Below are 23,533 nucleotides of genomic sequence, written 5' to 3'. Positions count from 1 at the left end.
CTGCCAGTCACAGCCACATGGGCCCCTGTGCCCATCTGTGAGCCTGCTCGGCCCTCTCCCGCCTGGGGCAGCCCTGGGAGCTGCGTGTCGGGTGTTGCTCCGCTGTCGCCTCCTGGGGCAGGCCTTTCTGACCTCCCTCTCCACTGCTGCGCTCTCCAGCCAGCGGCTCCGTCCTCCTCACAGCAGGCCACATCTGAAATGCTGGACACCCGGGACTGTCTGTCTCCTCTCATTAGGAGGTGGGCTCCGCGAGGATGAGGGCTTTGTTTTCTCACCGCTGCGCGCCAGCTCCTAGAGTAAAGTCTATTCATAATGGGCACCTGACAAATATTTGTTGGATGGTTAAATTAATAAATGAGAATAAGGCAGGGCTGAAGAGGATTAGGACTGTTAAAAACCATATTTGACTTTTAATTTCGAAAGCAAATTAAATACAGTTAAATTAAAACAGACCAGATGCAGCTGCCTGGGCGCCACCCTCACCCCAGTCTCTGTCCTCAGGACTCCTGTCTGTCCCCCGCCTCTCGCTCCTGCGTGTGGGGCTCGCCGTTGAGGGGGCAGGGAACAGACTGGGCTTGGAAAACCACTGTTTTGTGGACCCAGTTCTGATTTATAACAAACTCATTCCCAACACAGATGAAGGCTGCAGTCCACCAGGGTTATACTTATAAATAAATATACATGCAGCTAAAAGAGGATATTAGGTGAAAATAACTGACCTAGCATCTGCCAAAAAAAGGTCCCCATTTTGTTGTTCATTATCAATTTCCTGAAAACAAGCCCTGGGTTTTTGGCTGAGAAGGTGGCCTCAGACCAGCCAAGCTGGCCTTGGCATTCAGGGCTGGGTTCGGTGAGTGAGGCAGAGTGCCCAGACGTGACTCCACTCATCTGATGGACGCCCTGTGCCCACCTCCTCCCTTCTCTCCCGTGCCACCCACTTGATTCCAAGGGGCCGATTCCAAAGCGACATCCGAAGTGTAAGAGGTTGGGGAAAACGTCCTGCAAGGTGGCTCAGGGATCTGATTCCATCAGATGGTTTCACGAATACTGTGGGAGGTTAAATCCACTTGAAAATAGGCAACCAGTGCTATATTCTGAATGTTAGGTCTCTGGACGGAGTCCCACCCTCCCACCCTGGAGTGGGTTCTGAATGGTCCTCAGACCTGTCCTGTGAGTTTAATGGAGAGGGGGTGCTGTTAGCAGTTAAAAAATAAACACCTTTGCAGTAGGCTCAGGCCCTTTCCTTTTCCTCCATTGGGAGAAAAATTGTGCTTCCAACTTGCAGGAGCGTGAGCGAGATCACCACCAGAGGGCCCGTCCTGGTCAGAGAGCCAGGGACCTCCCCAGTGGCCAGGGAGACCCCGGGGAAGGGGGGGGACACTTTTCCCTGGGGGGAGGGCAGCAGCTCTGGCACACTGTTCTTTCTCTGGGCTGGGGAGGGGGCAGGTGGACATGAAGCCGCTTGCTCTGCATGCTCCCAACTTAGGGAGAAGTGAGATTTTCTTTCTCTTTTTTTTTTGTGTGTGTTTAAAATAGAACGATTTCCAAAGCAGCCTGTGCTCAGGTCTCCTTTCCCCTCAGTGTCGAGCTGATTCCTGCCGCTCTCCCTCAGTCCCTCTGCTAATCCAAGGCCCGCTCCTCCTTAGCCTAGGGACAGAAAGGAGGTGGGGAATTGCCCTGGCCTCCCTCCCCTTTCCAGGCGGAAGGAGAACTCCGCTTCCCCTGCCGCTAGCCCCGTCCCGCCCTGAGGTCTGCGGTTCGCAAAAGCTGCAGGAGGAGGGCGTCTCTCCTTGCCGGTCCAGTCCAGGCGAGGGGCCCTGCAGCCCAGCTGGGCGGTGGGGAGGCAGTGTGTGGACAGTGGGGTCACGTGGTCCTTAGTCCAGGTCAGGCAGTGACCTGTGCTGGCTCTAGGGCCCACCTCCTTGCCAGTGCTGGAGGAGAAGGCGTGGGGGAAGTGGGGCCAGAGGAAGGGACTCCGCTCCCGCCACAGCCTGAGGTATAGGGGAAGCCTGTTGGCAGGCGCAGGCCCCCCCATGCAGGGCTGGGTGCCTGCTGGGATCAAAGACAGCCTTATGCTCTGTAAACATGAACCAGAGGAGAGCCAGAGAGGTATGTCTGATTTGGGAGCAGCTCTTGGGAAGAGCAGGTGCTGAGGGGGGGAGTGGGGCATTCGTGATGCCCGGGGGCTTCTCTCTGGTCTTCAGCATTCCCTGGGTGGGTGTCCTTTGTGGTCGAGCTGGCCCCGGGAGCAGAGAGCTGGGGAGAGCCACGCTCCACTTGACTGCGGGTCTTCTCGCCCCCCTCCCTCCAGCCCCATGTCACTCCAGGCAGGCAAGGGTGCCGCAGCGACTGCTCCTGCAGCCCTGTCGGAGCAGGAAGCTTCCGGGGAGGCGCACAGGGGCACCGGCTTTGCTGGCAGCTGCACCCCCACCAGCCCTCGAGTCTCTCGGGCCCTGGTCATGTTGGATGGAGAGAACAGGTCTGGGATTTCTGTGCTTAAATTCTCTGTGTTTTGTCCTGGCAATAGGCTGGGCTCTCTTGCAAGCCCCCAGAACAGAAAGGAGGGTGATGGTGATTCCTTAGTGTCTGCCTTGGAGGGACCATCGCCGTGGGGAGAGGATGGAAGGCCGAGAACAGGGTCGGAGGAGGAGGCTCCTGTGAGGGAGAGGAGGATGAGTGAGGGTGGGGCCGGGGAGGGAGCCGCCAGCCTGGCCAAGCCACTCTATCCTGAGTCCCTAAGAGGCCACCAGGTGCTGTGCAGAGCCTGAGCCCCGGAGTCCTCTGTTTAGACCTTTCTGAGGCAGGTGGGGGAAGGTTCTTCCAGTGGTTCGGTGGGAGCAGGAGGCGGGGAACGGAACAAGGCTCCGTCTTGATGCATTCTAAGTGGCATGGCCAAGGCGATCTTTAAGTTCGGGGAAACAAATAGGGAGAGTGACACCTTGTGGTCTCCTCGGGTTGCCAGCATGATACAGAAGCGTTGCTGAGCTCCAGGGCCAGAGGACAGAGGTCTGTCCCACTGTCTGAGCTCCCAGCTGTGTCTGGCATAACCTAGAGCAGGGAGTCAGGAGTAAGAGGTGCTTTTCAGAGGCAGGATAAGATCACAGAAAATCCCCTCAAAAATCCTGGCTTTGCCAATCACCCGGCACAATTCACTTGTGCCAGTGTGTCACCTTGGAAAAGTCCTTTAGCTTTTCTGAACATCATTTCTTTGTCTCTGAAGCATAGATAGATCCTGGGGCCTACTTCACAGAGAGCTTTAAGGAAGCAAATAAAAGTAGCAACACTTGTATGGGACTTTTTATGTGCCACAGACTGTTCCTGGTGCCCTCAATGACCCACTTTACAGCTGAAGAAACTGAGGCACAGAGAAGTAAAGCACGTACAGTGAGAGGTGGCAGGCCTGGGAGCTGAAGTGGCTCCCGGCCCGTGTTCTTGCCGTGAGCTGTGTGCACTGTGGAGGGCCATGCTCGCTGGCGTGGAGCTGTGAGCTGGGTGTCCTCGTCCTGGCCAGCAACAAAGAGGGCCAGAGGGGAAGTGGCAACTCAGGAGGCTCGACCTGGGCGCATGGGCCTAAATAGCAGCCCCCTGCTGTGGTATGGGTGTCACGGCCAGCACGACAGTAATACTGATATGGTGTAAGGAGGTGTTGGGACAGTAATGCCTTCTGAAGTGGCTGGTGGCAGAGGACCCAGCTGTGTGGGTGCAAGTGGCACCTGCGGACTTTCAGCTGGCACACAGGAAGGGGACTTTGGCTACGCCTCTTCTCCTTTTGTCCACATTTGCCCTGTCCTCCCACCATGGAAGACCAGGAGGAAACGCCTCCAGGGCCTTATGCTGCGGCCACAGGCGGTATCGCCCTGCCCAGTTCACAGTCCCCCCGCGGGCCCCTGTACCTGCATCCCGAGGCTCAGATCTCCACCGAGGGGTCAGTGAAGCCCTTCTTCCCCTCATTCACCAGCACCGGCTTCTCTGTCCGTGTGTGCCACACCAGGATCTGCGTGTCCAGCGACACAAAACAAAGTGGGGCAAGTCCCTGACCTCGCCCTGCCACCTCCCTGCTCCCTCCCACACCCTGCGAGTTTTTCTCCTGTCCCTCCCTCTCTGCCCGCGTTCTGCCAAGAGTTTGCAATTGTTCTTTATTGCTACCCACTCCTTGGTTCCTGCTGTTTGTACACGTGATGCATTCAAAATACCTGTTGGGAACAGGAAGTCTAGAGTGACAGAAAATAGACAAGCCTCAGGATTTCCCAAGTGTGCGTGCGTATGTACGTGTGCGCCCACGTGTGGGGTGTGCATGTGTGTGCGTGTATGTCCAGCAGGGGGCCCGGAGCACTGCTCGTATGAAGGCTATGACTCCCTGACGGCTATCTCTGCTGCTCTCTGTGCCTTCCAGGAGGGGGTTTCAGAAAGGCAAGGCTACTGAGAGGTCTCTGTTTCTTTCCCTTGATCTGTCAGGAGGGTCTGGCTTGACACAGAAACACTTGCATCACTGTCATCAGTGCTGTAGAGGGTCTTACCTTGGTGCAGTTGGCTGCCTTGGGCTCCAGGTCATTGAGGGTGACAAGTTCTCGAAGGAGGCTGCTTTCCTGGTAGCCTCCCTTCACGCCCCGCAGCTTGAAGTAGGCCTGGCTTCGCTGCAGAATGAGCCGCAGGTTGACCGCGAATCCAGCCATGTCTATTGCAAATGGCCGGTGGGGGTCGAACACTGTCTTCCAGCCGACCACCTTCCCTGCCGCATTCACCCGTGGGGCTTCGTACCGCAGGCCACCGACAAAGGCCACCGGCCACACAGACACCCTTCTGGTGCTGCGCATCTGCAAGTGGGGGATCTAGAGTCAGGACGCCCGGCCTGCTGCGAGGGAACGACGCCCATGCCCAGGGGAGGCGAAAGCAGTCCATGAACTGCATGGGGACGGGCCTTCTGAAGCCACCCAGGGCGATGCCGTCCAGCCCTGCCCCCAGGCATCGACCCCGTGATGGGTGGGCACCTGCAGAAGAGCCTGCTCTAGGCAAGACCAGACTTCTTAGACCCGCAGATCTTCACCTTCTCGACAGACCCTGCTGCTGTTTTCTACCTTGCAAAAACCTCTGTCTTCCCAGTGAGAGTCTGAAACGACTCCTTCCTCTGCCTCAGACTAACGGCCCACAGCCCCCAAGGAAGCTCCAGCTGTTTCACCAGAGAGGTTTCCGGTAGCCGCATTGAATGCTGCCCCCTCTTCCCCTGCAGAGCCCTCATTCAGACAGTGCCTCTAAGGCCAGGACCGTAGCTTAGGAGTGCCAACCACCACGGGTCCTGCCCTTGCTGGTGGGGGACGCTGTAACCTGCGGTGACGTCTCTGCTCCCTTTCTCTGGTGCTCTGCAACCCCGCTCCCAGCCTGGCAAGTCCCTTCCCGGGTTTCTTCCCGTGTGTCCCTGCAGAGAGGCCCTCCCAGGGAAGCCCCGCCCGCGCCTCTACTCCAGGCCACAGAGGCCCCACAGACGCCCCGCATCCACTCCCCTCCCGCACCTCCTCGAAGAGCTCCAGGCTGTAGGTGTTGTCGTCGTCGGCGAAGTACACCACGCCGGGCTGGCTAGAGTTGCGCGGGAAGGTCTCGCGCAGCCAGCGCAGGGCCAGGTTGCGCTGCATGGTGCCCCGCGGGATGCGCGGGTCGCGGGCGTCGCCGCGCAGCTTGTAGTTGCGGGGCGTCTCCACGTGCAGGTGCGTGTAGTTGAGGCCGGTGTCGCGCAGCAGGCGCGCGGTCAGCGGCGTGCGGCGCGGCGCGTCCTCCACTACCAGCCAGTGCAAGTTGGGCACGTGCAGCAGCGTGTTGGCCATGCGCGTCAGCTCGGCCTTCTGCACCGGGCGGCTGTAGGTGGGCGTCACCACGTGGATGGTGGGCAGAGTGTCCGACCACGGCGGGGGCCGCGTGTAGACGTACTCGGTGCGCACCACCTCCACGATGTCGCGGTCGGACATGCAGTACTCCCTAGGGTCCGTGCCCAGCGGTGCGTCGCGCCGGGGGTCACTGCCTTCATCTGCAGAGTTGGGAGATGGGCGTGTGGGGACCGGAGCGCCCACTTATGCAGGGCTCAGGCCACCCACCCTGTCAAGATCATCTCCTGGCCCCTTTGCTGGAAGAGTTTCAGGCCCCTGCCCTGTTAGAGCTAAGGTTGAAATCTGCATCCCTGGAATTCTCATAGGGATTTGCCTTGTTCTGACGAAGAAATACCTCTAACTTTTCATACAGGAAAATAACACTTGCAGCCCTGTAGTTATTTGAGTGCGGCTGGCCATATTCCGAGACTGCACCCTCAGTTCCTGAATGTAGGCTGTTGCATATGGCAAAGTATCCGCACAATCCCAGCACCCTAGGGCCCTCCTCATCTGGCCAGAGCTGACCACACCACGCCCACAGGGCTGGGCCCGCACAGCACAGCAGCACTGCCGCGCTGCGGGGTAGATGTCACAATGCCCGAGGGCAGTGTTAGTGCTGTGGTGGCCGCAGCACACTGTGGACTTCGAAGGAGCCTCGGACGCTGGCTTGCCCTAGATTTTCACAGCCCTTAGTCAAGTGGGGCCTCTCCCTCCTGGCCTTATGTAATCAAGTCTTCGAATCTCGGTGCAGAACTGCATATTTATTCCAGTGGGTTTTGCCCATAGTTGTTAAGAAACGTGCAGATCTAGCAGTTCCATCAAGAGGAGAAGTCAAGGCCATTGGCATTCTTGCTTTCAGCGAGTTCCTCCTCTCCTGTCTGTCTGAAGGACTCGTGCACCAATGATGGTCTGGCTCCCACTGCCCTACCTCAGTGGAGGGTGGCAATGGTCAGAGGACAGACCTAGACATTTACATGCTTAGGCTCAGACCGTGCCCAGTTCTGCTGTTGCTAACTATATGCCTTAAGCAAGTTACGAGCTTCTGGTGCTTTGATTTCAGCGACTGTAGCCAATAATAGCATCTACCTTAGCGAGTTATTATGTGGATTAATGAGTCGGTACCCATCAAGGGTCAGCACTGCTAGGCACAGTTATGCTCATTTCATCATGTGTGGAAGGGCAGTGACCAGCCCCATGGCTTCTGGCAGTTACAAAAGGATGAAATGAGCAAGTCACATGAAAGAGCAGGAGCATGGTCCTGGGGAGGATGCACCAGCCACTCTGTTACCTCCCTCTGTCCCGGCACTGGCATTTGCAGCATGCGGGTATGTGGGGTGCTTGTGTGAGGCACCTGCAGGTGAACCCAGAAGGAGACAAAGCTAATGGCCCAGCATGACACATGGCAATAGCTGGGAGCCAGTGACCCAGGCCCCAGACAGGATGCTGGGACAGGGAGGGGACAGCACAATCAGCACAAATGCAGCTGATTAAAGGGGACTATTTGAAGGAGTTTTGACTCCAAGTGTGTGAAGAGAGCCGGGCTGAGGAAAGAGGGGTGGGTATCCAGGATTCTGACTTGGATGTAAGTTTTAATTTATCCTGTAGTCAGTAAGGCTTTGGAAACCCAGGCCTGGGGAGCAGATTTAGAGTCATTTTGCCCAAGCTCTCTTCCACCCAAATCATCCCAAGCACGTGGAAGACCTGTGCCCTGGGAAAGTTCCCCACGTAATAGGACTCAGCCCCGGCCTGTGCTCTGCCCTTCCCACAGGCCTCAGGGCTTCTGCAGCTTTGAGTAATAAGGGCCTCCTGGCGACCCCGACTTCACTTAATGACAGGTTTCATTTGGTCCCTCTTGGCATGCTCTGGGGAGACAGAATGCCAAGTCCCTATCCTTAGGCACTACCATCAATGCTTAGCAAAACAGCCTGATGTCTTCAAACCTAGAACCCTGCCAAGAATGCAATCGACACGCTATTATGCCACTTCATATATGGTAGTTGTAACCCTCTCTAGAATGACGTAGGATCACAATGATTCTAAACTGATAGGCATCAAAGAGAGCCATTGGAGTTGGAAGGATGATGTCGGGAGGAGAGGCCCCAAGTGCCCAGCATTGGGCAGTGGGAATGCAGCCATCTTGAGCTTGGCCCTTCCTCATGGAAGCTTCTGGAACTGCTGGGGGTTTGCAGGACCTGACAATTGACTGTGTGGAGCAGCACAGCTGCAGGGTGTGATCTTCGGACACTGCCTGCATCTTGGGGTTACAGGCCACTGTGCATTCCCATGTGCCACCCCACCTCTCTCGCTGGGATGGGTCTGGGAGCCTTCCTGTGCTGTCACTCTCCCTGTGGTATGTGTGATATCCGGCACATCACAGTGGGAGAACGCCTGCTCGGAAGTGTTGAATCTGCGCATGTGTGGGGTGGGGGCAGGGGCAGAAGACAGCGTGAGACCAAGGCCAAAGACTGAGCGGCAGCCAGCTGTGGGGCGCATGGAAGGCTTGGGGTATAGGGAGCTTGGGGTGAGAGCAACCTCAGGACTCAGAGCCAGGGGGAGGTGGCTCTATCCCCAATTTTACTAGTTCTTCTTGGGACTCTCTTTCCAGCCCTATTTCCACCGGGTAGGACTAGATCAAAGTTTCCTAAGCAGGAAAAGAGGAGCAAACAATATGCTGTCCTGGAAAGGCTTTAAAATGCAGTACAGGTCAGAAATCCTACCCTACTCCCAACCAACGCTGAGTGGTCGCGTGTCTTGCACATCATGAGATTGGATGCAAAGTTGTGCATGTGTGTCTCTATATGTGTGTACACATATATGTTTGTTTTTAAAATTTTTTCTGTATTTTATGATGCTATAACATCTTGGGGCCTTGCAGACCCGGGGAGGGACTGCCCCTCCTAGGGCTGGCTAATTCCTAGAGATAGTGAACAACTTGCCTGCAAACATACCTTTCACATGCAAACTAACCAACCGGAGCCTACTCCCCACCACCTCCTTTGTGGACCTCTCACACCCAAGCCAATAAATCACCCTGCCCTAAATCACCCCGTGCCAGGTACCACACAGTTAGAAAACACCCATGTACCCTAGATCACACCAAAATTATTCAAACTAACTAGTTTTGAGCCTGCTCAGCTGCTTACTGTGCCTTACTGTTTCCTTCCTGCGAACACCACCCCCATGGCTTTGCCCATGCCTGCCTCCCACTCCTTCCACCTCCTGACTGACCCAGTCTTCACTATGTGGCCCCACGTGGCATGGCGTGCCCCCTCCTCCTGGCATCTCTTTAATGGTGCACGTGGCAGCTTCGGTAGACTCCCAAAGGGGCCCGAGACCCCTCAAAGGGTAGGATCATGGCCTTGGTGACCCTATTGTTCCTCCCCGCTGCTTAGTGAGCAAGAACAAGAACCCCCGCACGTTAGCTGTGGCCACTGTCTTACTGAAGCCCGGCCAGGGGTGGGCGGGCGGCTCACCCTTGTGTACAGCGAGCAGGGGTGCGAGAGTGCTCTGGTGCCACACGGTGATGAGCAGCGTCCAGGGCAGCACGATGAGGACGATCGCAAGGATGTCCCGTCTCTTCGGCATCTCCAAGGCTGGCTGCGCCCACGGCTCCTCATTACCTGAGTGGCGGTAAGGTCAGGAGAGGGGCAGCCACAGGGGCGGTGGCAGCACAGGGGAGAAAAGAACAGGCATGGGCCGGGCTGGCCAGGCATGGAGACAACAGAGAAGCCGAACGTTGGCTAGCAGGTCTTACCAGCGCTCACAACCCACCCATTGCGGAAGCAGGTTTGGAGAGTCCAGCCCTAGTGGAGTCTGAGAAGGGGTGGCTGTCCGGGATGGGGTCAGGAACCCTGGGAGGTGGACACCTGCAAGGGAGAACAGAATAGGATAGCCAGAGACCTGGGCATGGGGACGGACGCCCAGCAGGCTGGCCCTGCTCTGAAACATGCAACGTTGGGGGTTCACAATGGAGCCTCAACTGTCCGTCCCCAAGGCCCTCTTCTGTTTGCCTCCTGGGTGGAATGGATGTGTCCTTCTCATGGGCACAGGGACATGGTACAGCTCCATATAAAAGGTCAGTAGGGTGCAGGGGTCAAAGGCGAAGACCTTGGAGACAACTGGCTTCAACTCTGCCACCCACAGGCTTTGTGACTTTTGCTCAGTTACATTAACTCTCTGTGCCTCAGTTTTCTCATCTATAAGATGGGGTTCTGTGCCTACCTAGCTCACAGGCTGCTCTCTAAATTAAATGAGGTAATGCCCACAAAGCCCTCAAACGTTAGCTACTATGCTGTCCAAATATTTGGACCCAAAGAAAACCCACAGGTTTTCTTCAAAGCCTGGATAAAGGGGTCAGAATTCAGGGCAGTTTTCTGAGGACAGAGGGAAGATGTGTGAAGGGTGGGCCTGGGGAAGAAACGCCGTGAACACCTTCCTTCCCCAGTGTCAACAGGAAATTCTCCTGCGGCACTGCTCTGTGCAGGACCGAAAGCCAGGGGCTGGGCCAGGCACCCGCAAGCAGGAGACACGGTCCCCGTGGGGGCTGCCACATCCTGGGAAGATGGTCCTCAAAAATGAAAGCAGGGTCCCTAGCTGAGAAGGAGCCCAGCGTGAGTTTCCTCTCAGTCCTGCAGAGGATCCACTGGCAGTGTCCCCTTGGGGACCTGTTCTTTAATGTGACAAGGACAAACAGTGCAGAGACCTCAAGAACACCTTGGAAACTGTCACATCTTCTCCTTACTTTTTGCCTCTGTGCTGAGTGCTGTGCAAGATGCAGCTGGGGGTGGAGGGGAGGGAGGACAGCTCTGGCTAGCCCTTGGTGAGCCCACGGTCCCCAGGGCCCAGCACTGTTCAGGGACACGTCCTCAAAGGCCCCACTCGCTGCCTGCTCCAGCCCCAGCTAGCCTGTGCTTGCCATCTCTGGCGGAGTCCAGAGCCATGGCTGGGGAGGACTTTTGGCACCCCAGTTTTGGAAATAGCATGCTTTCCTCTCCTTGTCGGGTCCTCTCTCCAGGTGGTTCTGATGCCCTGGGGAGGCCCATTGAGGAGAACTGTGGTCTCCTGGGACGGCCAGCATCCCCCAGCCCAGCCCTTCCCACCAAAGGCCTCTGTCCACAGAATCTCCTGCCCTCATTCCCTAGGGAACTGAAGCACCACTGGGGTTTAATGTCACAGGCAAGGACCAACAGTGGGGACATGCAGGAGGGAGCCCTCACTTTGGCTATGTGTGCTGTGTCCCCTACAAACTCCTCCTTACTGGTCCAGCAAGTGACAGAGCCAAGCATCCCATGCCAGGATGCCAGCTGGGTCTCGTGTGAGAAGTGGAGTGACCCCATGCCACATGCCCCAGATCTAGCCCCTGTCCCCCCATGCCCAGGCCACCCACGGAGCTTCACAGGGCCGAGTTTTGGCTGGCGTGATCTTAGGCCACATCTGGTGAAGGATGGGGAGGCTAGGCCTGGCCAGGGCTGCAGAAATGCCTGGGAAGAGTTCTGCGTTCTCAGAGACCCCTGAAGGAGCTTTCTCAGATCCTTGGCTTTGGTGAAGCTTCTAATTCCAGGAAGGAGAAAGCCCTGGAGAGAAGGCGAGCGCCACGCCAGCTCAGTCCACCGAGGCAAGCCCACATGCTGAGCACGTTCCTGCACTCGCTCCTTTTCCTCTGGGCAGCCTCTTTGTCCTGGCCCACCCTGGGCACCTGCCCCATCTCCCATGTGTCAGCGTGGGCTGTAGCTAACAGTGAACTGTCCTGCAATGCTCGCAATGCAAAGACGGTGCTGGACATGTCACATGCCCTCCCCGGGCAGTGCTCACAACACCCGTGTGGCAGGTGCTACATGATCCCTGTTTTACAGCTGGACTCACTGAGGCCAGAGAGGGTGAGGAACTTGCCTAAGGAGCCAGAATGAAATGGAAGCCATACACACTGTCAGCAGTGTGGGAAGAGAGGTCCCGGGCCCCCCAAGTCCCCAGAACCTGGGCCAGGTACAGGTGGCCAGGGGACACATGTAGGCCAAATGCTTTCTCTGTCCTGGACTAGCGCCACTTCAGAGCCACTCTCCTCTGTGACAGCTGCCTCTACTGCGGGGTCCCAGCACCTGCCCAGGGGCTGCAGCAGGAAGGAGGGGCGGGGAGCAAAATGGGAAGGACGGAGGCGCAGGAGCAAGGGCACCATAAGGAGTGTTCGGATCCCATCCAGTCTTTCTGGTCAAAACATCCATGAGAGGAAAGGGAGGGGGAAAGAGGGAGAAAAGCTCTAAAAATAAACTTAGCAATAAACCCAGTTGTGCATTAATTACTCTGGAAGCCATTATGGCTTGAAAACCCCATAACTTTAATGGAGGCTATTATAAGCATAGTAGCAAAATCGAGGAGCTAATTACCAGGCGGTTATTAAACAGAACTCAGAGCACCCCCAGCCCTGGGGGGAGCCAGCTGGCCAGCAGGGGGCGGGGCATGGGAAACGGTGCCTGGCCTGGGGGGCCTGGGGGGGCAGGGCTGCACACACACCAATCTGCAGCCGAGTCTGAGATGGGCTGCAAGGGTGATCAGTGTGGTGTCTCTCCACAGCCTGCGTCTGCCTCGGGGAGAGGCGTGGCCACACCCTGGAGGGCCCAGGAGACAAGAACCCAGGGGGCAAGGGTGGGTGCTGGAGGAGGACTGGGTGCGTGGGAAGGGCGCTTCTCAGTGAGACAGGAAGCAGTGTGTGCAGCTACGAATGAGCCGGGCCCGGGACTGCTGTGGTCACGACTGCCACCCTGACACTTGGCACTTGGGTCTGTGACTGACCCCGTCACTGGCATCTGTCCCTCAGCAATGTGGACATAAGGAGGACCCCCACCCCCTGTGCTCTCAGAGCCTCTGGTGGGCACAGACAGGCTGCACTGTGGGCGGGACGTGCACGGTCCCACGGAGGGTGTTCACTGCACGGCCGCAGAAGCTGGGTCAGCGTGTGGAGGTCAGAGGGTGGCAGCCCGGCCTTGTCCTGGGCCTCATCTTTGAAGTGTGGAGGTCAGGTTGGAAGAGTGCTAATGAATTTTCAGTTCTGCTACTTCAGCAGCTTGAGGTTAAGACAGTCAGGGCTTCATGAGGATGAAGAAATGTCCGACTGAAATTGGTGGGGCTCAGGTGACATCGAAGGCCACAGGGAACGGAAGAGGGCTGGGGCCACACTGACCGTGGGATGGAGCTGTGACTAGGGGTCAAGAAGCCCGTGGAGATTGGCCTTGTCTGGGAAGACATCTCTGTAGGAATTTGTCTGAGGGTTTTCGGGTGTCACGGGCTGTGAATGAGACCAGGTGCCTGGGATGGGGCGGAAGGCGCTGACCGGCCCAGGCTGGGGCGGAGCGCGGCTGGAGTGGCCGGGCCTGGGGAAGCCAGGCATGTGCGAGGTTGGCTGGCCAATTCCAAACGCACGGAAAGGCTTTCTGCGGAGCCTGCAGGTGTTCAAACGGAAGCCTCGTCAGTGCCGGAGTCCCTGAAGAGGGGGGCTCATTTAATTTCAGTCCACAAATATTAACTGAGCATTTGTGGCGGACAAGGCACTGCGTCAGGTTCCCAGCAATGCGGGAGAGGAGGCTCTCCCAGCCCGGAGGGAGGAGAGGCGTCCGCAGCCCCTCTAGGCAGGTGATGTGTGCTGAGCACAAAACGAGCCCGAGATCATGTGTGTGCGCACGTGTGTGACGGAGATTGGTTGCAAACAAGCTCAGGAACCATCCAACCACTCCTCTCTGGAGGACAATAAAAGCCTTTTTACCCAGTAAGACTGGGAACGGTAGTTAATTGATTAGTCAAAAAAGTCCATTAAGGTGAACAATTTTTCAAAATGATACATACATGCAACACACATTTCAACTTAAGTAACTTCTGAAGAGCCAGTTGTTCAATAGATGATGTGTCCCCACGATTGCACAGTACGCGGCAATTTTTCCAAAATCCAACTCCCCACTGCTGTCTGGCTCCCTGCACCTCCGCGTCATCGACGCAGGGCCAGGGAGGTCTGCGCTGACCTTCTGACATCAGCCTCACTGTAGCACACCGCCTGCGAGCTCCAGTTTGATTTCTTTAGAGTGATTCGAGAACCGAAGGGCATCTGGTGAGCAATCTGGTGAATGCAGTACCCTTTAGAAGTCTTACTTTTCCCCACCAATCTGCACCTAATCCAGAGAACTTTTTTCCAGACTCATGAAATTTCCAAAGAAACAACACCTATTTCAACACACGGTTTCAGCAGTTTGCATACGAGTCCATGACAACATTAGTAAGCAGGACCGTCCCAAGTAGGCGGCGCAGACTCCACTGACTCTGGGGAGCAGGGCCCAGCGATGCGGGGCAGAGGGGCGCCCAGCATCACACAGGCCCTGGTCAGTGCTCCCGCCCTGATGGTGAACATCAGGCCATCTGCTGAGGGGACCGAGGACAGGCCGGGTAAGAAAGCTTCTGCCGTTCACACCCAGGAGCCTGAATGCCCCAAAGAGAGGGAGGCACAGACTTTGTCCCACGGATCTGGATCCGCAGGAGCCCCTAATGGGATCAAGGGATTAGTATTGATTCTGCAGGCGCTGCTCAAAGCCCAGTGCCAGAGCTCATCAGCTCCCAGTCGGGTCAATCCATACCTCATTAACTTAGCCCCGGCCCTCCAGCCCGGCACTGCTGCCTCCCAGGCCCACCACAGCCTTGCTAGGGGGCAGGACACAGGCATGGACCTTGTGTGCACACTGACACCGGAACACGCGGAGTGTCCAGAGAGCCGCTCTGCTCCGGCCTCCTAATCCTCTTCCTCTGCCCTTGCCCCTGCTCCCCAACAAGGAGGGGGTCCCTATAGCAGATTCCACTCTGAATCCTACATGGAACCAGTAAGATGGCATTTCCTATACAGCCCCGTCCTCTCGTCTCCACAGCAGCCCCGTGAGGCAGGCAGAGAGGTCTCATCTCCATTTTGCATGTGAGGACACGGAGGCTCAGACAGGCTGTGTGATCGGCCCAAGGTCACATTAGATGCCGGCAGAGCTGCTCAAACTCAGGCCTTGGACCCTGGATCCAGTGTGCCTCCCATGCCCACCCTGCTGCCCCCTGCATGCCCAGTGCTTGCCTCCCAGCCGTCCTGGCCCACCCTTGGGCTCACCCACTGGGCACTTCTGCCCCAGGGCCAGAGCTCCCTGGCCTTCCTGGGTCCCCCCTGCACTGCCCACCCTGTGGTCAGGCTGTGTGCCCCCAGGAAGAGGCTCCCGTACCCTGCTGTCATGGTGCAGCATGGAGCAGGAGAGGAAGGCGAGGCCCCGCCTGTGTAGATCCTGCCTCAAGCCCACTGCTGGCTCACCTTGTGGGTACTTCTGATAGGAGGGGCAATGTGGATTCCAGATCTTGCACCAACTTGTTCCTTTCTAATTGGGAAAACCAAGCCAAAGACTCAGGCAGAAGACATATTAATTCAGTTCACACTTGGCATAAGGAATACTTAAATGCTGCAGTCCCCAGCCCCTGGGCTGCAGACCAGTAGTGGTCCGTGGCCTGTTAGGAACCGGGCCGCACAGCAGGAGGTGAGCGGCAAGTGAGTGAAGCTTCATCTGTATTTACAGCCGCTCGCCATAACTGGCGTCACAGCCTGAGCTCCGCCTCCTGGCAGATCAGCTGCAGCATTAGATTCTCACAGGAGCACAAACCCTACTGTAAACTGCATGCGAGGGATCTAGGTTGTGCTCCTTATGAGAATCTAATGCCTGGTGATCTGAGGTGGAGCTGAGGCAGTGATGCTAGTGCTGGGGAGTGGCTGCAAATACAGATCATCATTAGCAGAGAGCTTGACTGCATAATAAATGCAATGAGCTTGAATCATCCAGAAACCATCCCCCCAGCCCCTCCCTGGTCCATGGAAAAATTGTCTTCCATGAAACTGGTCCCTGGTGCCAAAGAGGTTGGTGACCTCTGCTTTAACACTTTGGTTTGCCTTCAGCATCAGAAATGTAATTCATCAATTTTTTTTTTTTTTTTTTTTTTAGGTAATTCCTTTGTTTTTCAGGAATAGCCTGTGATTTAGTTTAGTACTCTGTAAGCCACAGTCCCTTCTGGTTCCCTGCAGGAATTTGAACAGAATAGGATATTGGCCCCAGCTGGTTTCACGGATGTTCCCTGAATCATGCAGCTGCTGGTCTCCGGCAGAAGTTCACCCACCCACCCATGAGCCCCCATGCAGGAGGCCCTGAGAGCGAGAATCAGGTGCTTCACGGTGGTGACACCACGTGTTGCTGCGGTCTGCTGGGGCAGGCTCAGGTGGGGCACGAGGGCACACGGGACCCACTGCATGGCTCTTCAGGAGCAAGGACAGCCAGGAGAGAGTGGAAGCCAGGCAGGTGGCTAGTTGGAGACACAGACCTGAGGGTGCGATGTAGGCAGCTGGGCAATGGCTGGCCAGGCTTGTGGGGGACCCCAAGGGAGAAGCCACCCTGCAGCGGTCATGATGGGTGCTGTCCCATGGCTGAGCAGAGGAAGGTGCTAAGCAGGAATGTGCTGGCCACTGAAAGGACAGTGGTGGAACAGCCATGTCCACCTGGCCCCTTTCTATATGGTGGGGACCTACTGAGGGTCATGCCTGTCTGTGGGGAGCAGTCCCTGCAAAGAGCCCTGCGGCCCAGGCTGTGCCCAGGGGAGAGGTTTGTTCTTGGAAGTTGCTGCCCCCCCACCTCCTCTGCCCTCCTTCCTTGCTCTCTTTCCATCCATGCCTAGGCCCATTCCAAACACCAGGCCAGCTTTCGGAAAGGGACATCACTACTCCCAGGACAAGTGTGGTCATTTTCTATTGCTTTTTCACAAATCGCCACATACTTAGCAGCTTAGAACAGCACTGGTTTGCCCTCTGCAGTTCCCGTGGGGCAGGAGTCCAGGGTCTCATGAGGCTGCACAGAACTGGCTGGGCTGTGTTCTCATCTGGGGGGTAGACTGGAGAGGACTTTGTGTCTGAGATCACTGGGGCTGCTGGCAGAATCTGTTTCCCTGCAGGGCTGAGGGCCGTGGCATCTTGCTGCCTGTTGGTTGGGGGTTGTCTCAGCTCCTGGGGCTGCTTGCAGAGCCTTGGCACATGGCTTTCTCCAGCAGGCCCACTTGCTTCATCAAGCCAGCAAGGAGGGATCTAGAGCCAGTCTGCTAACAGACAGAGTCTTACATAACACAGCATAAGCGTGGGAGTGATGGCCCATGGCTTTTGCCACGTTCTATTGGTTGGAGGCTAGTCATGGTGCCATGCACACCCCAGGGCAGGTTACACAAAGGCACAAATACCAGGTGTCAGGGACTGTGGGGGCACCTGAGAGTCTGTCGCCCACACCAAGGCAGATGGGCCACATCTGGCCCTCAGCTCCTCCACCCCTGCCTAGCTCCAGGATTCTGAGGGTGACAGTGAGGCCCAGCCAAAGTCACAGCCTCCCACCACCTCCCTCCTGCCCCTTTACTCTTCCCTGTCCTGGAAGAGCACGCTGGGCCTTGGGGTCCGACAGCTTCACATACTCTGCTAGCCTCTCCTCTTCTGCTGTGTGACTTTGGCAAGGTGATCTCTGTGGGCCTTGGCTTTTCCATCTGTAAAATGGGAATAAAAATAGTGCTTTCCCCCACTAGCTTCTTAGGATAATTAGGAAAAAATCCCATCTAGGGGATGGACATGCTTGAAGATCTGATTCAGATGGGGTGGGGGGCAAGGGCAATATATGTAACCTAAACTTTTGTATTCCCATAATATGCTGAAATAAAAATAAATTAGGAAAAAATCAGTGTAAACGCTCTGGCACAGTTGCCAATAAACAGAAGCTGCTGTAATTGTCAGTCTCACAGCCTGGGGGCCTGGGGTGGGTCTGCTTGGCCTTGCTTCCCCTGACTGCTTCCAGCTGACCCCCTGGCTGCTGCAAGCCACAGCCCCTGACAGCCCCACATCACCTTGAAGGCAGAGGCCGTGAGGAAGAGAGGGCTGGGATTGTCAGAGGGACAGCTCCTCCCTTTGATTTTTCTTGGCCTCAGTTTTCCCATCTCCAGCATGGAGCTGCTATGTCCCTTTTGTTGTCTGGCATGTCCCATCATGACCTTAAAGATAACACATCTAACAGCCAACCGACATCTTTCTTCCCAGAGCAGTCCCCACCCGAGCCTCCTTTCTGTCATTGTCTCGGCCGCCCATGTGGACCTCGGGCTCTCCCTGCTCCCTTCTCCCTGCATCAGCTGGGCTTCGGCTCCTTCGGTGGCTGCCCCAGGCCCGGGCTCCATCCTGTGACACTGGTCCAGGTCAGATCTCTGCCTGCAGTGTTTCCTCGTGTGATCTCTCTGGCGCCTGCCTTTCCTCCTCAATTCAGAATCCACTACTGCACGGCCGCCACACTGACTCGCTCAAGCTCAGAATCCTGTTCCTCTGCTGACTGTGACTCAGCCTGGCATTCAGGGCTCGCTGCCCTCTGCCACACCCCTGCCCTGCATCCCCTCCTGTTTCCTCGTCATCCTCTGCCTGCCGCAGTCTCCGCCCTCTATGTTCCAGCATGGCTCCCTTCTCCTCACCTTGCAGAGAGGGGCCTGCCATGGCCCGTGCCAGAGAGTAACTCATTCCCTCATTCCCTCCCAGAGCCAGGGGTGGGGCGAGACCAGGGAGAGAGGATTTTAAGTTGAGTCAAGATGCCCAAAGAGCCGGCCAGGCCTGGCCCATGCAGACAGGATTCCACGTCATCTCCTTCCAGCTGTCAACCTGCTTCCTCGCCGTGGCTTCTGAGCGCCCCTGCTCCTCCGTGCCAGGCCTCGGCCAAGCCCTGGCATGTGTTGGGGTGTGCACCCGGGCCTGAGTGGCTGTCACAGGGCCTCGTCTGTGGAAGTCAGAGCATCAGTTTGGTCACTGTGCCCCACTCTGTCTCATCACCACCCTCTCGAAGCTGGTGGTTTGGAGGATGTCCGTCTGGCAAAGGAGACGCAGGCACCCGTTCCCCCAGCCTCCTGGATGTGCTGTTTCCTGGCAAACCACCCAGCGGGCGACTTCACAGGGAAGCTGGCTCGCTTCTGGACACACATGTGCATGCACGTGTGCTCAAGGCCCGTACCCCATCTGAATGAGCACATGTGTGTTCGTGGGTGCGTGTATGCATGCCCTCGACTGGCTTTGGGTTATTGCTCCTGAGCCCTGTGGGCAAATCCCGTGATTGGGTCCTGTTCAAATAAAAGATTATCTCATGTGCCCTTGGCACCCAGCAGCCTCCAGTCCTGGAATATCGATGGGATGACGCCAGAGGCCACCGCACTGTCTCTGCAGAGTGGGGCAGCCGCTCCTCAAAACTCCTGGGAACACACTGGCTCACACTCAGTGATGTGTGGCTTCCAAAATGATTTCACACTGGCTATCTCATTAATGATTAAACCCTTGTTCTTGTGTTACAGGTGAGGAAACTGAGGCATGAGGGGGTTGAGTGAGTGTCCCAGGTGTCCTTGGTCCACTTAGAAAGCAGCACAGCCACACCCCCGTGCTCCTCTGGGCAGCAGTTGCTCTAGTCCCACCTCTCTGGGCCGAGGGATGCTGCTGTCCCCGTCCTGGGGCGCTCTCCTGCTTGCGGGCTTTTGCTAGCGGGGTGGGGCCAGTGGGGCAGGAGAAGGCTCAGCAAATTCTGCTACCAGACCAGCAGCAGGGGCGGGTGGCGCAAGACACAGAAGCTGCCACTGTCAACAAAACAGCGCAGCAAGCGTGGCCCGACCCCTCCCTCTCCCAGGCTGCTCAGCAGTGGCAGAGAACAGTCCAGAACCCAGAAGGACTCTGATACCCCTAGAATCATGGACTCTGGAAGCTGGGAGGAGCGTGGCCCTCGCCTCGCCTGACCTTGTCTACAGAGGAGGCCCAGTGGGGCTGAGCGACAGCCCAAGGCTGTGCTGCCCGGGGTGCCAAGCCCTGGTAATGAGGGTGTCTCGTGGTCGGCTGGGTGGGGGTGCCCATCTGCAGTGTGGAACCTGGCACGGGTCCTGGTGACTGAATCGGCACCCACGGGATCCCGGCAAGGCCTGGGGACCAGAAGCAAGCCGGCCAGGTAACCAGGTGGGTCTGGCCCTGGAACTGAGCGTCCGAGGCGTGGATGGGCCGAGAGCTGTGCGGGGCCTCTCGCACTGCGGGCAAGGCTGGGATGCCTCGGAGGGAGGGGGCGAACAGACAGTGACAGTCTGTCCCTGAAGCACTATCCCTCCCACTTTCACGTTTTTCCAGGTTGCTCTCTGCCTCAGTTTCCCTCGGTGCTGACATCCGCGTGGTTCTGGTGAGGTGAGCTTTGTGCCTCTTGGCATTCCCTCTCCCCACTCTGAGGGCTTCCCTGCCTCACCCCTGCCCAGGCCTGAGCATTCAAGGTGCCCACACCTCGAGATGTCCCGCCCTGAAACCCGCCGTGTGCTCGCGGGATTTCCCATTTGACCCCCAGCCCTGGGACATGCGCTCCTTTGGGAGGCAGCAGGCCTCACTCACTTCTGCATTCCCACCCCAGGGCCCAGAGCCTACCACAAAGCAGAAGCTTGGCCAATATCTGTGTGACTCAGTTTCCTCACCTGTAACTCTTACAGGGGTATTTGCGGGTCAAACGAGGGAGTCCGTGGAAAACATCTAGCACAGGGCCTGGCACGGAGTCAGCACTATGAATGTTAGATCATATACAACAGAGTGATTACAACCACCACCGCCAACAGGTTTTAAAATTCAGTTGAATCCAAGTGCCTGGGAGAGAAGGGGCAGAGGAAGGGGTTGCTTTGGCTTCTCCCTCGTGGGTCAGCACCCACGGCATCGGGTAGCTTTTCTAGCACATCCCTCCCTCCCCAGGACGAAGCGGTTCGGGGGCCTGGACTAACTGGAAAGCAGGCACGCCGGCATGCGTGACACGTATGACAGGCAGGGTGGCCCGGGGAGGGCAGACAGACCGCATGTGGGGAGTCTGGCGCCCTGCCCCTCGCAGGCCTGGCACAGTCTACAAAGCACTGGCACCTGTACTTCCCTGCTGCAGCCTCAGGGAAGCTCCCTTAGGTGGGCACGGCTTCTGTCACCCTGGGAAACTGAGGCTCGGAACGGAAAGGCTGTGCTACAGTTGGACAGCGGGGCTGCCCTGGTGCTCTGACACTGACGGTTGCTGCTTCCCCCACCCCCCCAACCCAGGCACAGGTTGGTCCTGCGCCCCTGCCAAGCACCTCAGGGAAGGATCAGGGATTCTCGAAGGTCACATGTCCTCTTTTCTCTTCTCCTGCCTCCAGAGCTGTCAGAGCAGCTAGGGCGAGCTGTCGTCAGCTAGGGTCCAGGGCCAGCTTGCGCCAGGCACTGCCACTTCCTACCTCTTCTCGCCTGGATGCGGTCTCGGGTTCCTGGAAAACTTAACTCTCCCACCACCTCCCACCTCTGAGGCTCCCACCTCCCTCTGTTCTGCCTGCCTACCCCTACGATCCTTCCCCTGGGGCGCCAGCCAGCCAACACCACCGCCTGGAGGAGAAACAGTTAACGGAACGAGTTGGAGGGGCTTGGGTGGGAGAGCACAGCCTGAGAACACTTGAGAGCTGGGGTGGGCAGCGTGTGTCCCCCAGCACAGCAGCTGTGGATGTGATGAATGGAGGGTCCCTAAATCTCAGTCCCTCTGACGGTAGATTATGCTGACACTATCTATATGTTTCCCAGGGCTGTTTATTAAGCAGTGAGCAGCAGGGTGGCTATGGATCACCAATCGATCGGCCAGATGGAGCCAGAACATCGCAAAGGCACATGCTTAAGGCATGCTTGCCACATACCTGGGCCTCTCCCAGGTCTCCTGGACCCCTGCCCCTGGGCAGATTTCTCTCTCAGGGCCCCGGGAAGGCAGCTGGGCAGGGCTTGGGATGCAGGCATCCCCTCCCGGGTCTGTATGGCTCGTGGGAAGCGTGTGCTCTCCCTCAAGGTCCCTCCACCTGCTGCAGACCAGGCTGGGGACTCTCATCCTGGGGCTTCACTCACAGGGCTGAGGATGCTCAGGCAGTCCCGGACAGAGGAAGGCGGCACCCAGAGGCCTGAGCGGACACCGTCTGAGGGGGGCTCCTTCCTCCTCTGCTCCTGCACCCACTGAGCTCAGACATGCTCCGAGTGGAACGGCAGGGGGAGAACACTCAGCACTTTCTGCTCCATGGCCTGGCACCAAAGAACCTGTCCACTGGATGAAAGGGTAGAGAAAACGTGGCACACACCTGCAGTGGAATATTACTCAGCCTGACAAAGGGCCAAAATTCACCTGGATGAACCTGGAGGACATTATGCTAAGTGAGAGAAGCCACTCACAAAAGGACAGACACCGTAGGATCCCATTTAAGCGAGGCACCTAGAATAGTCAAACTCACAGAGGCAGGAAGCAGAATGTCGGGCTCCCGGGGCTGGGATGAGGGCAGAGCGGGAGGCGTTCAAAGGGCGCAGTTTCCGGCTGGCAAGATGACGAGGTTCTGAGATCTGTCTCACGGCAACGCGAATGCCCTTACCACCTCTGAACTGTCCGCTTACAAACGGTCAAGATGGTACATTTTATATTACGTGTGTTTTACCACAATAAAAGAAGAGCCTGCCGTTCATGGAGAAGGGCGGTTTGGGTGCTGTCAGTGAGACACAGGGCGCCCCCGCTGGAGGAGGGGTGCAGCCGGCTCTCCCTGCTGTGTGGGGCTGGGCTGGCGCCTGTGTGTGGTCACAGGTGGCCGCCGCGTGCACCTTCCGGGGGCTGTCATTTGGAGTGACAGCGACAGGGCATGCTGGGGGAAGCCCCCCGCAGACGTTCCAGGGGTGCTGCTGGGAGGAGCGTGTGCCCCTCGCGCACGGCAGCCCGCAGCCATCTCCCCCGTCAGGCCCGGGAGCGGCGGGGCAGAGAGCGGCTGGGACACTTGTTCCGAGAGGGAGATTTATATGTGGGAGAAGAAGTTAATATCGACAAGTGATGAGTTAGGAGAGTAATACTTCAGCTTAAGTTCAGGAACTCTCTGACGGAGAAAGAAAATAACACGCCCCGAGGCTGTACGTCAACCTAAGCAGGCTGGCGGAGCCAGGGCCCTGCCGAGAGATGGTCAGTCATGGCGTGGGCGCCGGCCGGCGGGTCCCTTGGCCTCTGTGGGCTCAGCGCCCCCCCTCACCCCCCAGTGCAGCAGGGTCTGTGGATGAAAGAAAGGCAGGCCAGGGAGGGAGAGATGGAGAACCGATGGCAGCAGGGGGGAGGGGCGCAGGGAACTGAACATACCCCCACGGCCCTCAACATTGCTCCTGGGGCTGGCTCATTCCATCAACCGTGCAGGGGCACAGCCGTAACACCTCTGGGAATCGGGACTTATCTTCAAGGGTGTCAGGACAGTGGGGATGGGGATGGGGACAGGGATGTGGCTGAGGCGATCCCTGGATTTCCTCAGGCTTACGAACGTACCTCGGAGGGGACCCCCACCCAGCTGTGGGGACCCAGAGGCCTTCAGGTCTGGGCTAAGCAGGAGCCGGGCAGCCTCGGAACCCAAGTCTTAGGCCACTCAGGGCCCCTGACAGCTCACCCCGCCTGGTTCTTTCCAGGCCGACACTATCCCTTTGGTCAGAGTGTGCATGGACACAGGATAGCAGGCCAATGATTCACTGATTTAATTAAAGTTTATGTATTTTTAATTCATCACCTGTGGCCTGAAGGATCTGACCTTCCCAAAGGCCCTGTCAGGGATAGTTTAGG

At 57.3% G+C, this 23,533-nt stretch overlaps 1 protein-coding gene and 1 long non-coding RNA gene across 3 annotated transcripts in view; one reads left to right on the top strand and one right to left on the bottom strand.

Annotated features, from left to right (window-relative positions):
• Positions 1–381: 381 nt before the first annotated feature.
• The window catches only part of B3GAT1 (beta-1,3-glucuronyltransferase 1), a 29,408-nt gene continuing 6,256 nt past the window's right edge, over positions 382–23,533 (bottom strand). The window contains exons 2-7 of one of the 2 annotated variants that reach the window (XM_069468662.1): positions 9,627–9,721; positions 9,329–9,475; positions 5,508–6,016; positions 4,518–4,814; positions 3,894–3,994; positions 382–2,655 (exon numbers count right to left, since the gene is read on the bottom strand). In XM_069468662.1, the coding sequence (XP_069324763.1) occupies positions 3,908–3,994; positions 4,518–4,814; positions 5,508–6,016; positions 9,329–9,475; positions 9,627–9,630 (1,044 nt within the window). In that variant the 5' untranslated portion in view covers positions 9,631–9,721 and the 3' untranslated portion in view covers positions 382–2,655; positions 3,894–3,907. Of the gene's footprint in view, positions 2,656–3,893; positions 3,995–4,517; positions 4,815–5,507; positions 6,017–9,328; positions 9,476–9,609; positions 9,722–23,533 lie in introns of both variants that reach the window. The other variant, XM_069468663.1, reaches the window with a different exon arrangement.
• On the top strand, positions 19,625–22,434 carry LOC138383662 (uncharacterized). Its single transcript, XR_011233661.1, has 3 exons — positions 19,625–19,885; positions 20,059–20,112; positions 21,813–22,434. It is a non-coding gene; the product is annotated as an uncharacterized lncRNA (long non-coding RNA).

This window comes from Eulemur rufifrons, chromosome 6 (genome assembly GCF_041146395.1).
Source record: "Eulemur rufifrons isolate Redbay chromosome 6, OSU_ERuf_1, whole genome shotgun sequence".
NCBI classification, from domain to species: Eukaryota; Metazoa; Chordata; class Mammalia; order Primates; family Lemuridae; genus Eulemur; species Eulemur rufifrons.
Note: the sequence above shows the minus strand (reverse complement) of the source record. Positions and strands in the feature narration are given on the sequence as shown.